General features: G+C 45.1%; 1 protein-coding gene across 4 annotated transcripts; it reads right to left on the bottom strand.

The window, feature by feature from the left end:
- Window positions 1-1619: 1619 nt before the first annotated feature.
- ERICH5 (glutamate rich 5) lies at window positions 1620-11493 on the bottom strand. 4 transcript variants are annotated; one of them, XM_039706378.1, is made up of 4 exons: window positions 9389-11493; window positions 7437-7835; window positions 5358-5474; window positions 1620-2086 (listed from the first exon to the last, which is right to left on the bottom strand). In XM_039706378.1, the coding sequence occupies exons 1-4, from the start codon at window positions 9459-9461 to the stop codon at window positions 2064-2066; spliced, it is 612 nt and encodes a 203-aa protein (XP_039562312.1). In that variant the 5' UTR covers window positions 9462-11493; the 3' UTR covers window positions 1620-2063. The 4 variants fall into 4 exon arrangements, with proteins under 4 accessions (XP_039562312.1, XP_039562311.1, XP_039562309.1 ...); XM_039706377.1 differs by lacking the exon at window positions 1620-2086 and adding an exon at window positions 3559-3717; XM_039706375.1 differs by lacking the exon at window positions 1620-2086 and adding an exon at window positions 4999-5258 and having other exon boundaries at window positions 7946-11493.
- Between the last annotated feature and the right edge of the window lie 6516 nt (window positions 11494-18009).

Genomic DNA, 18009 nt, shown 5'->3' with positions numbered 1-18009 from the left:
TCAGGCATGAGATGCAGCTGAAGATGGAAGTTCTTGGGGCATCCTGGAACATAGCTGTACACCCAGCCCAGTTCCATGTCACTGTGGGGTGTTCTCCTTCTGTTCAGTACCTGTTCTCCCACTCCTCAGCTCTTGAAAGTGCATGGTGTTGTTTTTCATGGCTTCTTTTCATGGAATGGTTTGAGTATGTGGATAAAAACTTTGACTACTTCTGTTTGAATTTTTGATGCTCACTTTAATGTCAATAGATTTTTTAATAGAACTAGAAGCTCGTTTTAGCTTCTCTATTACAGAAGGCTAGAAAAACTAAAAAATAAAGTGACAACCATCTAGCAAAATTCCCTAAAAAAAAAATGGTATGCATTTGGGTCTTAAAAGTTTATGTTTGTGTTGTTGCCTACAGGAAGTTGACATTAAATGAAACTGACAAGTTCATAAGAATGTTGCTCAGCAGAAAACCTTGGATTTAGTGATACAGCCAAGAGCTATCAGCTTATACAAAAGGTTAATAGGCCAAGGGTATCAATTTGATTATTTCATACAGACCAGAGTCAGCTGGAGTCAGACATGTACATGCAGTATGAAATTATCTCTTAGAGGGGATTTGTATAATTTGCTGGTGACAGGTAGGATTTTTGTTAAGTCCTTTTATACAATAAAGCTAACAAAAGGGCAATACTGTGCTTGCCATTTTTAGGTAACTGATCTTTTCTCCATTTCATCCTTATACCAGAGATCTTGTAAACACAATCCCCAGCAATGTATTATATGGAGTCTCTTTGCACAGGACAGAGCCTCAAGCTGTGCCAGCAGAGGTTCAGGCTGAGCATCAGGAGGAATTTCTTCACATAAAAGGGTTTTCAAACATTGGAATGGACTGCCCAGGGAGGTGGTGGAGTCACCATCCCTGGATGAGAAATGACTGTACGTGGCACTTACTGCCATGGTCTAGTTGACAAGGTGGTCTTCAGTCAACATTTTGACTCAAGTAATTTAGAAGTGTTTTCCAACTGAATTGATTCTGTGATCCTGCAACATTCACCACCAGAAGAAATTTATATTCTTTATCTGAGCCAAACCACAAATCCTATCCAGGGCCTGTTTCACAGGAAATTTGTTTGAAAGTATTGCCATTTTCATCTCTGCAATTGATTTTGGAAAAGAACCCAGACAGTCCCTGATAGCATATTTCTCCAGGAGGACAGCAGTCCAGGGGAATACAATAGATAACCTTTTCTTTGGGAACAGATTTATATTTGTTTCTTAGGCAGGTTGGTATTTTCTCTCTTAGAAGTCCATTTTAGAAGCCACAAATGCATATGAGGAGAGCTACACAGCTAAAGACAGGTTATTATTGGCCGTGAATGTTAACACTGTGAAGTTATCTTCGAGGATTTATACAACTAAAACAACCCACTCAGTTAAAAATTCCCCCTGTACTGCACTACAATCCCTTCAATAAATTTGAGTTTAAAAATGGGGAGTGAGCAGCACACAGCTGGGTCCTGGACATTGCACTCTGTTATTTTCTATTTTCAGGAAAACTCCCCTCTGCACTTCGTTAGAGCTTGGTACATTTCCTCTCCCAGTCCTCTACATGCAGTACACTTCAGCAGCTGCCTACATTGGTAGTCCAGGCACTCAGAGGAACTGCCTACATACAGTCATTTAAAAAGAAAAAAGCTACACTCTATTCTTCATGCTATACATTGTTGGTTGAAGGTTTGTACAATTTGAAGCCAGTTAATCTGAACCTGGGAAAAACTCCTTATTGGAAAAGGAATGATCATACTGCCGTTGAAAAATTATGCTGGTGTGTATAGAAGGCACTCTGTGGCAGGGAGATGAAAGTTTGGGTATTTCAAACACTTGAAGTCTTGGCAGCTTGACTTCAAAAAATCTGTATTATATAAAACTTTTTCTGATGCCTCCTATTTATGTGTCTGTAGCTTGTGGTTCAATCCATAAAAGCCTTTATATTTTCCCAACCCAATAAAATTTAAAAATATTCATGTGAACAGAAGAGCAGGCCAAAGAAGAGGACATTCATTGAGACATAACTTCTATTCCTTGTTATTAGCTGTCTCTGAAACACATGGAAAAAATTAATTTAGCAATTAATTGAAGGTATAAATTGATATGCACTAAACCTGACAGGAACTCCAAGTGAAAGTTCCCTGGAAGTATCACAGGATGAAGGGGATATCTGCTCTTCTCCCAAATCTGTAGGAATGTTCTGTGTAGACCTAAAAGCAAGCACTGGTTCTGCTCCCTCTTCCCCCATCCCATTCACACCCAGTCACAGTTTCTGTCACAGACATTAGCATCACCTCTGTGAGTCACTGCTACAGTCTCGAGCTCCTCCTCACCCTGCTGCCTTTTCTCTTAACAACTTTTGAAATCACTACATCCTTCCAGTCAGATTTGACACAGAGGCAGGCATTTCATGGACAGTGAATCCTAAGCAAGGACAAGAGACAAAGGGCACAAATTGAAGTACAGTGTAACTTTAAATACAAGATTTTTTTTTTCTTTTTCTATAAGGACAGTTAAGTTGTGGGAATAGGCTGCCCACAGCTGATGGAGTCTCCACCCCTGGGGATTCAAAACCCAGCAGGACAACCAGTTCCTGCTTGAGCTCCAGAGGTATATACTGGGAATACCTATTCCATGACAGAGTATGGCTGAGGAACTGTGTCCAGCCCCTGAAGCTACTGTTGGCCATCAGCAGCTGAGAAGCTCTGGGGCTCACTTGATAGCCAGAAGACATTGCCCAAGGGGGTGACTGGCTGAAATCACAGTGTCTGGCCATCCCAGCTCAAAGTACTCCTTTCCCAGCTAGAAGACTCAGCAAGGGTAGGGAACATGAGAACGTGGGACTTCCTCACACTGAGTTGTGGTGTTCCATGAGGGTGGGTAAGGAACACAGGAAAGGTGGGAAATTTTGCATGGGAATGAAGGTGACCAATGAAAGCCACCCAACTGCAGTGATTCTTTGTAACTAGGATTGTTAATATAACATGAAAAAAGCCAACTCCCTTTAATGGTTTCAAATTCAACACTCTTTGCATGTTACTGAGCATTCCCTTGTTCTTAGGTGGACATCAGCTACCTTTAGAGCCCGATTTTTTTTAACTAGGATCAGCTTGTATCCTCTTAGTCATGCCCTCCTAGAGACAAAGCTGTGAATGTTTTTGATGTCTCTCAAAGTAAGAATTTTTCCATTCCCTTAAGCAGTCTTGCTTTCCTGCCCAGAATCTTGCTTTATTTCTCCAATATCCTTTCAAGATGGAAGAATTGCTCCCTTACACAACAGAATCTCAGGTTTAAATGGTCACTATTCTGTTCTTAGCATTGTTTGCTCCTCTTGCCTGCAGCTGTTCTCTGAGCTGGGTCAGTGCACTCCCATCATCTGAAATGCATTACAGACAGAAGCAAGGCTGCTCTTTCTGCTCCCTTACAAAACTATTGGGAAAATACTGTCAAAGCAGGCAAATGCAGGAAGAATTTCAACAGAGCTGTAATCATCACTGGGTGAAATTTCTGGTAATGTTCAAGGCCTAGTTGGATGGCGCCCTGACCAACCTGATCTAATGGGTGGCATCCCTGCCTATGGCAGGAGCGTTGAAGCTAGGTGATCTTTAAGGTCCATTGAAACCCAAGCCTTTCCATGATTCTCTTACTCTTCAGGAGCAGGAAGATGTTCTTTGAGGTTTCCTAGAATCAAATTAAGTGCTTTGCTGAATTCACAGCACAGTGTTGATTCTTTGCAAAAGCATAGGAGCTTTTAAAAAAGACATTATTTTAAGACATTAAGAACAATTTGATTGATTAAACTTGTTTTTACTTCATAGGCTAAGCTATCTGGCATAAATTTAAAGATCCTGCAAAAGAACTGTTGTCAATGGCCAAGAACTGCTTGTCTTCATAGGCTAGCTTAAAAAGTAAAATCTGTAAAGATGAGCAACCGTCAAACATGAAAATTAAAGGGAGGTGAGCACTTATTTTTTTTTATCACTGCTGATCTAATTTTACTTGGGTAATCACAATGTCATAAAGGCACACAAGCCTTGACCAAACTGCTTGACCACCACCCTACTTGTCTTACAGGCTGCAGTGCTTGTGCTGAAAACCATTTCCCTCAGCCCTCTGGCAGGAGCATAAGCAGCAGTGCAACATGCTGGTTTACCCTAAGGCTGTGACACATAGCACTGGGAAAGGACCAAAGACTGCTCACCCCAAGTGCAAGGGGCTCCTTTGGAAGTCATGAAAGACACTGGTGTGAGGTATCTGCCACCCTTTCTGCTGAAGATGTTCTCATGTGAATTACAGAAATAGTCGCTAGCCCAGAGAGATTCTGAGCATGACCAAATACGCCAGTGATTAGGAGGGAGGGGAGAGGGTGATTCCAGCTATTGCAGTAACATTTGCTGGGGGAAAGGGGGAGCTGCATTGCCTGCTCATCCTTTTCCACATTCCAGCAATATCATAGGGTAACCTGTGGTGGTGGAATCACCATCCCTGGAGGTCTTAAAAAAACTGTGGAAGCAGCACTTAGGGACAAGCTTTAGTGATGGACCTGGCAGCGCTGAGCTAACAGGTGGACTCAATGATCTTGTCCAACCTAAATGATTCTGTGATTCTAATTCTGCCTTCTGGGCATGTGAACACCTTACATGACAGACTCAAGTGTGAGGTTCTTAGTGAATGTGGAGGAAGAAGAAATAACTTTTGTAGCAAGACTGTGGTGACAGAATTTTTCCCATAATCTCTATCTGCTAGAGGGATAATCTTATCCCCTTGAATTTTTATCTTCACTGGTGTGACAGTTTTCCAGAGGAACTTTATTTGGCCTGTGACTTTCCTTCCCACCATGTGACTGAATATGCTGTGTAATGTGCTTTCATCACAGCACCACACTGCTGATTTCAGCTGATAAGGAGAACAAGGGGATCTAAAATGACTGGCATAGAATGGAAATCACAAAGCAGCATTAAGGCTTAGCTTACAAAGACAAGCCTGCAAATAATAATGAGCAGAGTCATGGCTTTAACAAAGGTTTTTTATTTTCCAAGACTGCATGTTACAGTCTACCATTTTTCCCAAAGAGGGAAAAGTTATCACTGATAAGGCTTGTGTATTATATAAAGATGACCCATGTAAAAAGCATGACTTCCAATTGGTTGCTTCCAAAAATGTCTTTTACTGTAAAGTATTTTTGACTCTCTTGTGTAAAAATGCAGAAAGCAGCTGTATGCCTACAGGGGAATAATAAGATATGCCCAATAAGGACAGGACAGTCTTTGCTGTCTCTTAAACAATAACCCATGTGGTCCTTCCCTCCTCTGTCAACATACCTATCTCTGTCGCTGCTGCACTATCCACAGCTTCTCCTGTTTCTTCTTCTTTTGTTTCAGGCCCTTCACTTACTGTCTCACTGAGCAGCTCAGTTTCCACCTGTTCTCCCGTCTCACCTGGGAATGGTAACCATGGAGATCAAATTAGGATCCACTAAAAAAAAACACCAAATGCCCCAGCTCCTTTCTGTAAACCTGATTTTGCTTTGCAAGCTCTCCAATGCCCATTATCAAGGTACCCCCTGAATGAACCCAGAGAGAACAAACAGGAAAACAAATACTCCATCATCCAGCTATATGGTTGCCTCATGCACATGAAGTTCTCCTAATGCTTTCACAAAATCCCCTTGATGCTGTATCCAAAGGAAATAATGAGTGCTATTTCTACACAAATTATTTTTTCCTGAATTTTATTTCATAGATGTGCAGTTTTATTTGCAATTGGAACAAAACAGAAATAGAAAACATGGTAACAGGCAAGTCTGGCTGAAACCTTGCTTTCCCAGGGAAGCTGCAGCCTAACTAATTTCCTGCCATAGCTATGGAAGCACAAAGGGAAAGCAAAGTATCATATGTACCATAGCATTAAAATAGAAAATCCCTTCTTCATCAGATGCCTCTGGGAAGAGAATGCACACAAGTTAAGGTATTCCTTCTACCTTGGAAATAATAGGAGCAAATTTTTTTTCCCCAAAAGCTTCATTCACTCGCCCTGCACACATCACTTGATGCTAGAAGCCCCACAACTCATCTTTAGACAGACAGACAACTGTAAACATGCTGTCACTGATGAGATGTGACAGCACAAGGTCCGGGGTGTGCTGCTCTGCCTCTGGCACTGCCCTAAGGCTTAGAAATGGTGAATAATGAAATTGGAGTTTGCAGCTGGGCAGGATGTGTGCTTAACAGGTGAGCAACCTGTCATTTACTGCTTACATAAAACAAAACTTTATTCCAAAGGATAGATGATTATGTAGAAGACAAAATTCTTTCACGAAGAGACACAGGAAAGGACAAAGCAATCCAAGGACCATGCTCAGCTACAAAGGATGAGCAAAGAATGAGATCCATAGAGCCAGTTCAGAGACAAGCAGCACAAAGCCACAGGAGTGGTGGCAGTGTGTGTAACTGGCTCTGGACTTCACACGGATCAGTCCTTCTGCACCTCACACTTCTTCAAGGCCAAAGTGGAGTAAGGATGGCTCCCTGCAGAGAAATACTCCTCACATGCTCCACCTGCTTATTCCCTGAAGAAGAGCTACCTCAGGAATGCATCTGATTCCTTACTGAGCTACTTTGTACCTTTTAGGAGAAATCTGATTCCTCCTGTGAAGTTTTCATCTTCTGCAAGTGCAGTCCACGTCCTCTGGGCACTAACCCAAGGAGGAGCATAGCCTGCAATTTCCAGGAAGGAGCACACCTCCTGCTAAAGGTCCCTTCACAGCACATGGAAATCCCTGTCACCTCAGACACCACTGCTTCCTCTCCTTCATGCAGCCTCTCTCCCCACCCAGTCATCTCCAAGCATTGGTGCAAAGACAGCCCTGTGTCTCTCCACTACTACTTCTATTCTGCTTGTCTTGTAGCCAAGCTTCTAGGACACACTGGAGATGCCAAGTGTGCATCAAAGAGATGCTTTTTCTTCTACATCCAGCTTTATGTGTGCAAGGACAGTTGACACATAATTAATAATTAGTGATTTATAATTTAATATTCAGTACATGTGACTAAGTAATTGAGCCTTTGGGCTGTGTAAATATTAAGGAATGTGTCTGAGCTACCCAGAGACACAGTGTTTTAAATTACGGGTATGGTGGGACATTTTACCTGCTAAGAACATAAAGGACGTGAAATGAAATAGCAGAGGTGGAAATGCTGATTAAATTTATTTCAGCTTGGATTTGTAAATCCAAGGCTTCCCCAGCCACATTCTTCTATGCCTTACATCATACAGACTCCCTGGACCAAATTTTGACTCCAGGAGCTCATTTGAGACTCTTTGTAAAGCCAAAAGGACCTACACAGAAGTCCCTGGAGGCAAATTTTGGTCTCCTGAATATATGAAAGCACAAATATTACCCTCAATGAGATGCTCCTCTTCAGTAATATGTACTTTCTCAACGGCTTCCAGTACAGAGCTGTCACTGCCCTCTACCAGCCCACTGTCCTCTGCTGGTCCTGGAGATGCCCCAGCATCTTCTCGTGGCGCTGGCGGTGAAGGCTCCCTGCTCTCCTCTCGCCACACAGAGGGCAGCTCAGAGCTCTCCTCCTCTCCTGCGGGCAGGGGCTCGGTGCCCTCGGGCTCCTCCCTTTCACTGACCGACTCGGCCTTGCCCTCCGTGCTCAGGACGGCGGCTGAAGCCTCCTCTCCCGGCAGCTGCTCAGAGGCAGCGCTCACACGCCCTGCTGGGTCCCGCTGTGTGTGCTCAGCCACAGTTCCATGGTCATCTGCAGTCACGGTGTTTGCACCTGAGGATGCTTTTAGTTACAGCAGGGCAAGGAAAGGAAAAAGAGAATTACATATAATTGGTGAATGGGCACATAAGCTGGATTACAACTAAACCCACAGTGAACCACACAAGCAGTACCTGACAAAGAGCTCCCTCCTGGCTGGGGAAAATACTCCCTCACAGGTCTGCTGCACATATCCACACATATCCAGTAGAGATGATGCTGCTCTTATACTAAAATTAAGTTTTCATTTGATGCATGTTATATGAAGAGAGCAGATTTTTTTGCAAGTCAATGTTCTATTACATTTTCCCTTTTGAATCTGCAGTGTGCAGGTGGTTTGTTAACGATGGGACAGTGCAAGGAAGCACCTTTTCCTGCCCCAAACCAAGCACAGCATCAATGGGGGGAATGTGAGGGAGCTGCTGTCCTGGGCTGTGTGTGAGAAGTTCTGGTGGTACCTTCAGTTGGACTGAATAAAACCCCTGAGAACTCAGAGGATGAGCAGTGCTCACTTCTTAAAACAAAAACCACTTTGTCTTTTTCAGTACTAAACCACAATTCATACCATGATTTGTCTGATAAAAAATTCAACAACAGGAAGCCTAAACAAATTAAAACTTCCACTTCTTTCATCTTTCATCAACATATTGGCTAGTAAAGCAATGGGTTGTGGCAGAAAAAAATTTATTAATAAAGTACTGACAAAATTACTTTGACAGGTATTTAAGGATAAAAGCTGAAGACTCAAAATGAGCTATACCTACCTATCAGACTGACTTACTAACATTTTGATGAAATTCAGTTTGACAGGATCTTCTATTTAACCTTTTCCTAAAGAATGTCAGGATGAAACCCCTGGTAATTCAAGCATGAAATCTGTTTATATAATAATTACAAAACTGGAAAAACTGTATTTTCTGAGAAAATTATGATTGCAGTGTCACAGGCAGTAAGCAGAACCATATGATACTGTTCACAGATGAACACATCTATACATTTCATATAGACATAGATGAGCAGGAGAAAAAGTAGTATACCCTACTCTTAAAACATTTGTTTCAATACTGCTGCCCTTGAAGTAAATTTACAGTTATTTTGAGACATTCAAACAAAACAGCTCTCCAGCAAGTGTCACCTCATCAGCATGTGCCTACAGACCCAGGGAAGGATGGCTAAGCTAGAAGAAGAGCAAGAACTGAGAATCTGGGCTGTTGGGACAGACAGAAGGCAATTTTGACTATGAGGCAGATAAAATCTCATTTGTCCCAGGAACTGTCAAACCACCCAAGTTCCAACCAACCCCTCCAAATCCACAATGAAAAGGCAATGTATAATGCAACTCCAACAACAGAAGGCAAACTCAGCTACGGGTCTCTGACAACAGACCCCTCCCCCAGGGCAAGAACCTGCCTCTGACAGCTGCCAGGGGCAGGGGAAAGGGCAGAGGGTCCCAACCCATGGGCTGAGTGTCAGTCTGTCAGTGGAATTCTTCTGTCAACCTGCTCAAGCCCCTTTCCAATCTGTTTACACTCAGTGTCCACTATACCCAATGGGAATGAGGGTTGCAGCCCACTTACATCCCCTGTAAAACACATCTTGGCTGGTTTTAAGCCTGCTGCTGGTCATTTCATCAAGTGGCAGTTCTTGCATTATGAAAAACACCAGATATACTTCCTTGGTTGCTTTCTCTAGATCTCTATCACACCTTGTCTTCCAAGCACTCCTTTTCCTAAAATGAAGCTCAAGGTGAAACAGATACCAAAGCAGAATAACAGTGAGTAAATGTTAAACATAAGCTGCTCTAATCAGTGATTTAAAAAGCAATGTATGCTCAGAGACCAGAAATTCAATGTTTTCACATTTTTATTTTTTGTCCCTTTAGACACTTTCCATGCCTTCACCTTGCTCAGTGCCAGATGGACAGAGAGCATTTAAAGCCTGCAGACAGAAACAATGAGCCATGAAAATTAGCATCTTATATAGAGTTTTAATTCATGTTAGCAGTAGAAGAAACAATTCAAATGTATTGTTACTAAGAATCTCCTGCAGCTCCTATAAGCATCAGTCCTATAACTTCCAGCTAGCCCTCTCTACATCAAAATGTTTTATATAAATTGGATTATAAAATACTGCCATGCAACACAAGATCTGCACTGCTGGAAACCTTGGAAGCATTCCTGTGCTCTCATCTGAAATGCAAAGAATTCCCTAATATGGAAAAAATAAATCCTCTCAGTAATCTGTTCAATACCTTTATCCCCAAGAAAAATGAACATCGTGTGGCAGTCAGCATTCCTAGGATTCCTTCTAGTTTTTTTTTAATTTTTAAATTTAATTTTTTTTTTTCCCTGCTGTAGACTCTTTTAGCTAGAGAAACAAAGAAAAACACAGTGAATGTATGTGGGCCATAGCTACAGTATTTTCTCTTTGCCTTCTTTCCTTTTGGAAAAGCCTCAAAGTTTTATGATTTACACATCAATGGAAGAAAATGAAATACATTTCCCTCTATTAACTTACTTAGAGAAGTTGGGTTTTTTCAAATTATCTTTTCTTATTAAAGTAAGTTAGCAAATTATTAACATATCTGGTTAGTGATTGCCAAATTAATGCAGATCTTTCAGCTGTAATTACAAACTGCATTTCATCCTCACCATGACATTAATGTAAGTATTTAGTACATTTCATGACCTGTCCTGCCATGAACATGCTTTTATACAGAATAAATACTCAGAATAAATTACTTCTTCTGTTTCTTTGAGCCCTTCCATGCTCCTGTGCAGGTATCATTTAGTGGAGGATGGAAAGGCAGAGGAATTGGTACATTGACCAGGTGACTGAGACAGCAGGTACAGCATAAAGGGGTTTCTCCTGATACTCTCAGCAGATGTGTGCTGGCTCTGTGGTGGCACAGACACCTGCTCTCCCCTCTGCAGTCACAAGCCACAGCACCACAAGACAGCACACAAAATATAAACCCATGCAAAACCCATGGATGCTGCAGGCAGAGTAACAACAACAGACCGTAAGTCAAGAATATAGGAAAGAAATACAGTAAAATGAAATGCAAACAACTTTTTTGGATCTGCCTTTGAGATGGATCTTTCTGGAGAGGACAATTCCTGTAACTGCAGCGTTCAAGTTCTTACAGAAGAGTTTCCAAAACTTCCTTGGAGCAAAGAGCTAAATATGATGAATATGGAAACAAAGTTTAGTTTTAGTTCTACTGAATAGCAAGGATATTCTTATGGGGCATCCTGCAAATATAGCTTGCTCACAAAATTAGTCTGCTGTGACTTGAGCCAATTAAAGCCACAGGAACATTGCCGATGCTGCACACTATGTCGGGGTGGATTTTGTAAGAAAAAGGAAGGATAGTAGGATCAAATATTGCTAATTCATTATTCTTTAAAGAAGGAAAGAAAGGGCACTAGACTGGCAAGGTACTACACAAAAAGACCAAGAGCAGGACGCACCTGGAAATTAAACAAACAAAAAAAAAAGCCAGCGGAGCGGAAGGGACTTAGGCATTCATTCACAAGTTGCACCAGTTTCGAAGCCATCACTGACCGGGCGCAGCTCCCTCCACTGCGCGGGCAGGATTAAAAGCCGAGGCAAACCCGACGGGCTCCTGGCCCCGCGGGGTTTCTGCGGGACGCGCACCCGCGGCGCCTTCCCCGCCACGGGACGGACGGGACAGGACCGCCCTGAGAGCAGCGCGGCCCCGCACCCCAACGAGCTCTGCGGGTCCCCCCGCCCGGCTCCCCCGCCCGCTCACCCGGCAGCGGCGGCGGCTCCTGGGCCCGGCTGCGGGCGCTGCTGGAGCAGGGCCGCCGGCAGCACCGACCTGCGGGCCCGGGGGGGCGGCCCCGGCCACGGAGCCTCCCCCGCCGCTCGGGCCTGGCTCCTGCCCCGGGGCGGATTCCTGCGCTGTCCAGGGTGCCGCAAGGTGTGAGTGGCAGCCGGCGGGCAGGGGCTGCAGGTCCGTGTGCCCCGGAGTTTAACCCCGGGGTGCGCTCGCGAACCCCTCTAACAGGCTTTGAGCCACGATAGCATCAAGTAGAGGAGACCGCAGCCCGGGTGAAGGGTCCAGCTCTGGCAGCGGGATCAGACGGACTTGGAGGCCACACCGATGTTTGGCGGTCCGTGAATGCGAAGCTGAGACTGGGGGTGTGGGGTGTCCGTAGGGAACCCCAGACCGGAGCCGCGAGAGGAGCGGCAGGGCTGGGTTATGTGCACTGGCTGTGTGGTTGGGGCATCCCAGGGGTGTGCTCATACCCACACAGGAGCCGCAGCCCCGCTGCCAGCCCTGCCTGCACTCAGGAACAGCTGCAGGATGCACCCGTGGGGCTGAGAGGGACAGACAGACCCCTGCGGTCTCAGCAAAAAGGAATCCCTGGTTTGCAGAGTCCTCTGGGTTCAGCAGCCACCTGCAACACCCTTAGCATCAGCCTGAAAGGTAAAATAATACTAATATTTTTATATTTGCATATAGGCAAATCAACGGATGTCCAGGAATGCTGAGGTGGCCTAAAAACTTCCCAGAGTGTAAGAATGAAAAATCTTTTCCACACATTTGCTTGCATAAGCAGATAATGTATTTATTGCACCCAAGACATAACTTGATTATCATGTCAAATTTAGACTAATCATGTGTTCTTCTAAATGAACTTTTTAAATCCACCCAGAAATTTATTCAGACAAATCATATTGTATTCAGACATTTGTCCAGGGTTTGTGATGTTCCACAGCCAAGGTAGAGCAGTAGCAATAAATCCAATATTTTCTGCAACAGTTTCGGCTTCCTCAGTTTGAATTAATTTTCAGGATGCTTTTAAAAAACAACATTAAAAAATCCATTGTAGGCTCTATAGATTTCTATGTGGCTATATATAAGATTAATATGCAACACTAGACACTGAAATGCTGGTAACTTTACAATTAGCAAAACGTGTTGCTCTGTGACAACAAAAGCAGATGTGCAACAAAGGGCTTAGCAACTTAAAAATTAATTTCAGAAATATTTAACATTCATGCTGCTGATGTGAAATCCTGACTGCTGTGTGGCAGAGAGAATAGGGACAGGCGATCGGAAGATTTCGGGCTGTCACGGAAACCTGATAGGGCCTCTCTCCCCTGACTCCCAGAGATAAGGGATAGCCGCAGGACAAGAGGCCAAGAATGTAACCCCTCCTAACACGGCCTCCACCCAGTTTCCTTACTAACCATATAAGGCAAAAGTCAGACCCCAGAAGGTAGAAGGAGGACCAAGGGTATATATACCGAGGAGAAAACCAATAAAGGACTCTTGGACCGTCTATCATATTGATGTTTGTGTGTCCTTAGCCCGAACGGCCCAAAAAGCATTGGGTCGTCGTGCTGCGTTTCCTTGGAACCAGGTCGTCACGCCTTAATCTTAAGGCAACAAGTGGTGCCAAAACCCGGGACAAAAGAGGAAAAAACGGGAGGAAAAAAGGGAAAAAAGAGAAGAAACAGAACCTGGGATCGGGAGTCTCCTGGACAAGGCCAGCAGCTGCGTGGGGTCCTGGACCCCACCAAAGCGAGGAGGGACGCCTCTGGGACCGCCACAGCCTCATAGAAGTTGTGGCCTGAGTCGTGCTGGGACCGCCATAGCCTCATGGAAGCTGTGGCCCGAGTCGTGAGTTATTTTCATTTACAGTGGGGTATTAGATGTGACTTCAAGCATTTTCAGCTTGCTATTAATAGGCTCCAAGAGCTAGGGACGATAAATCGTCCCATAGACATATTAAATTTGGAGGTGTGGGAGAGATGTACGATCGCTTTAGCCGAGGATTTGAAGGTTACAGGCAGTGGGAAATGCCTTAAGGCGTGGGCTAAAGCAGAGGAAGCTTTAAAAAAGGCTTCAGAACAGCAGGAGGCATGGGAAGCAGCGAAGACCATGCTGTTAGCAACCCCAAAAATCGGGAGCGCGGCTGCGACACAAACTGCCCCTGGAAACAGCCCGGAGGGGGGCGGGAGTGCGTGGGAGGCGGGCGTTCCCTGCCCGAACCCGCGCGCGGACGCGAGCCTGGGTCGGGACCACCCGGGCCCCGGGGGGACCCCCCCGACCCCTCCGCAGTGCCTGCGGGACTCCCCGACCCCGCAGCCCACCTTGCGCACCTTGCGGGATGCCTTGAACCCCCCGCGGAGTGCGCCCGGCCCCGGCCCGCCTCCTGTTGGGAAGGGACGTCCTTGCTATGTTAGGAGTCAGGATCACAAATTTATAATGAGGGCCACTGCCATACACCCTGTGCTGCCAATCAAATTGACTTGGAAATCATCAGACCCCATATGGGTCGAGCAGTGGCCCCTATCTGAGCCTTGGGTAGCAGCCTTATTAGAATTGGTCGATCGCAAGCTACAAAAGGGTCACATAGAACCGTATACATGGACGACATCCTGATCGCAGCTCCATCAACAAGCCAGGTGGATCACCTGGTGTCCACAATCACAGAAACCCTGCGAGCCAACGGTTTCGAGATCGCGAACACAAAGATCAAGAAGGGACCCTGCGTGACATTCCTGGGAGTAGGGATCACAAGCTCCTACGTGACCCCTCCAAGGGTGGGACGAGGGTACGCAGCAGTCAAAAAAGACAAGAGAAATCAGGTGGTGTCCACTTAAATCGATCAAACCAGATCTCCAAAAGTTGGAATGGGTCATCGTGCTGCATTCCTTTGAACCAGGTCGTCACGCCTTAATCTTAAGGCAACACTGCTGTGGTAGGAGTGAGGTCAGTTCCCTACACAGCATGTGAGGATTTCCTGAACAGCACAGAAGACACCCAGGCATCCATCCCACTGCTCTGCTGCCACAGGTAGGAAATAGAAGTGTCTGGGACTCTGAAGCTGAGGAAGCCTGACATGTCAGGAAACATACCTGAGATCCCACCTGACTTCTGTGATCTTTCACAGAACAAAGTAAAGAGGACAGGCCACCAGGACAGGCTCATCAAACACTGGGCACTGAGAAAATAAGAAAGGGAAGGCTACATTCAGTTCATTCTCTTGCCTGCAGAGCTTTGTACCTGCTTCCCTCCCTAACCAGAGGGTGTGCAGAGTGCACCTACCGTGCAGCTTACTGCAGCTGCAGCAGAGAAGGAACTCAAGGTTTACAAGGCCAGAGAGAGGGAGCCCGGGTCAGGGGGTATCAGCAGCAGGGCTCACCAGGCTGCTCTGTACTTCATGTTCTTTAAACAGGCCTTGGATAGGATACAGAAATAGAAATGGGAGCCCAAGGGCCATTTGGCAGGTGGCTCCCACAAACACTAATTAACAATGTCATGGTCTTCCCACTTTCTGCATGAAGGAGGAGTTGCATCTTTTGTGCAGGAAGACCGGACATAACAGAGCCAGGGCTGAAGTTGGACCAGGCAGGGCACGCCGGTCCAACTCATATTTAACCTCAAGGTTTTCCCTGTTCCCTGATGTGAAAACCTTTCTGCACCTGACCCTCCTTCCTTCCTTCCTTCCTTCCTTCCTTCCTTCCTTCCTTCCTTCCTTCCTTCCTTCCTCCTGGGAGAACTTCTGGTAACCGTTCCTGCACAGGGAGAGCGCAGGGACCGGGCTGGGACAGGGGGCACAGACAACCCAGGTGCCGTGACCCCTGTCCAGCCACACCAGGGTCCTCCCTCCCTCCCTCCCTCCCTCCCTCCTCATAGTAAAGCTGCTTCAAGGGTGGCTGAAGAAAGGTTTTCATTCAGATCTAGTGGACCTGTGCCTTAGTGGGATTCTAAATTCCCAGTAAGCTGAAACAAGGAGCTGCATTCGTCTGCCTGACAATACAGGACATAGCTCAGGGCACAACCCTGTGAAAATCACATGAACATGTTTGCATTTGCTGTAAATGTAATAATTATCAGAGAACACAATCTGTCACTTTTAATAGCTCTGATGTGCAAAACTAGAGAACAATGGCTGCAGGTGTTCACACAGCATTGTTGTATAATTGTGCAAAGACTTGACCAGACTATAAATCAAAGCAGGACTGCATTTTTTGCATATTTTCATCCTATTAAAAAAAGAGTTATGTTCATATTGGTAAAATAAAGATATAAGCCTAGCTTATCAGAAGATCAGTTTTCTTTTCTGAATTGAATCTCCTAGCATGTGACCTGTGGCACCTGAAGGATGGCTGAAAATGTCTATCAGAAAGTTCCTTTGGAAATGCAGAGATTTTATTTTTTTTTAAAGCACATTACTAGAAAGAAGTAGTTTTATAAGCGGCTAAGGAAAGATGTTGTCTCCTAACGTAAGTGGAGGCTGCAAGGGTATCCTTGGAAACAGCTCCCTCTCCCGGAGCCATGCATGGCTCCCGCATCTTGCAAGGTGACATAGAACCTGGAGTAGTCCAAAGGAATGGCACCGAGGACTCCACAAGGCTCACTGAGCCATCCATTACTCATTTGCAAGGAATTTCAACAAGGATGAAAGATGAATGTTTCCCCAGATCATAATCAACCGAGTAAAAGTATAAAGAGTTAAAAGCAAAGTCACAGTTTGATGGGGAATAACAGCAATGCACCTGAGGGCTGGGACAAGGGGAAAAGAGGAAGAGGAAAAAAAGGAGATATGGAATGGAGTTTACTTTTCAGTTGCCAAAGAAAAGTTTGAAGTACACTTCACAATTGATTTAATCATACTCTGTAAAGGGATATAAATATTTTTTCAATAAAAGATATTGGAGTATAGAAACACATCAAAATGTAATATATTTATATTATCATTTATGTGCTTAAGGGACACATTATTCCTGGAGAACTTTACCTTTAGAGATGGACCAATGTCAGAGTTTCACTTGTGGTATTTCAGCTCCATTTAAGTTTGGTAACATTTTTTCCAAATTATCTTTGTTTCAGTGTTACTTTAGAATTTAGATGCTTAAACTCATCTGTCAAAACTCAAGGCTGTTACCCAGAAAAAAATGACTGGGATCATGATTTGCATTTTGACCAAAGGTGTTTCAGTGTTACTTTAGATCTAAATTTAGATGCTTAAACTCATCTGTCAAAACTCAAGGCTGTTACCCAGAAAAAAATTATTGGGATCATGATTTGCATTTTGACCAAAGACTGCCTGTCACTGAGAAGGATATCCTGTTGGAAATTTTTTTGTTAGGTCTGTGATCATACATCAGAAAAAGTTACCATGGAGGTAGCCATAACAGGACAAGGACATACAGTATATTCCTATAAATTATTTACCTTATTTGAAATAATATCTAATAATAAAAGCATACTAGAATAACTGAATGCAACATGTTTTGTCTCAGCTTTTTAGTTTTTTGATCCATATTCCGTATTGATAAATGCATCACACTTTCTAAGGCCAACAAGCCCAGCACTTTGCCATGCTTGTGCTAACCTGGGTGAGTCTAGCAAAGCTCCTATGCTAGTTTTGTAATTTCATAAGAAATGTATATGCTGGGATGCCTTTCTGGTGCAGGGTCTTAAGGGCAAAAAGTCACACCAGCAGCAAACCCGTTGTCCTGTCCCCAGGCTGGATCTCTGAGCATCCTCTAGGGGGATGTCACAGGCAACCTCTGCAACTCACAGAAAGCATCCACACTGCTCATCCCTGCAGGCGCCAGCTGGGCTGCTCCTGCTCTCTGCTCCTCCCTGCGCCAGCCTGGCCTGCTTCTTCCAGCATGGACAGCACTGCGGGATCGAGAACAAATGTCCTGGCCTGAAAACGGCAGCCTCATGTCATGGCCCTGGTCCCAAACCACGCTGTGCGTGTGTGCTCAGCGAGATAGTTTTTAAGCTGGTGGTTTCCAGAGTGCACGAGGGGCAGGAGGAAGTTTCCCTGTGCTGTCCGTCCAGCACAGCCAGGGGCTGAGCTGCTTGGGATGGGCTAGGGACACTGCACAGACACTGCACAGCTGGTGGGAGTGCAGAGCCATCGCCCCGGCAAACCCAGGAGCTGCGCTGAGGGCGCCCAGAGCTGAACCTCAAATGTCGGCAGTGTCGGGCCCAAGTCTATTCCCAAGCTCAGTGGCTGGTTTCATGCAAGAAACCTGTCTGTGGGCTCGGGCCCGTCCCGGGGCTGTATCCCATGGGGACAGGCCATTCATGCAGAACTGGGGCCTGCCAGGGCAGAGGGCAGGCGCTGCTGCTGTAGGGAGGCAGCAGGCACAGCGCGGACAGCAGGGACAGGGGCAGGCCACCGCGTGTGCCCTGTGC

The sequence above is a fragment of the Passer montanus genome, unplaced genomic scaffold (assembly GCF_014805655.1).
Source record: "Passer montanus isolate IOZ18808 unplaced genomic scaffold, ASM1480565v1 scaffold19, whole genome shotgun sequence".
NCBI lineage: Eukaryota > Metazoa > Chordata > Aves > Passeriformes > Passeridae > Passer > Passer montanus.
Note: the sequence above shows the minus strand (reverse complement) of the source record. Positions and strands in the feature narration are given on the sequence as shown.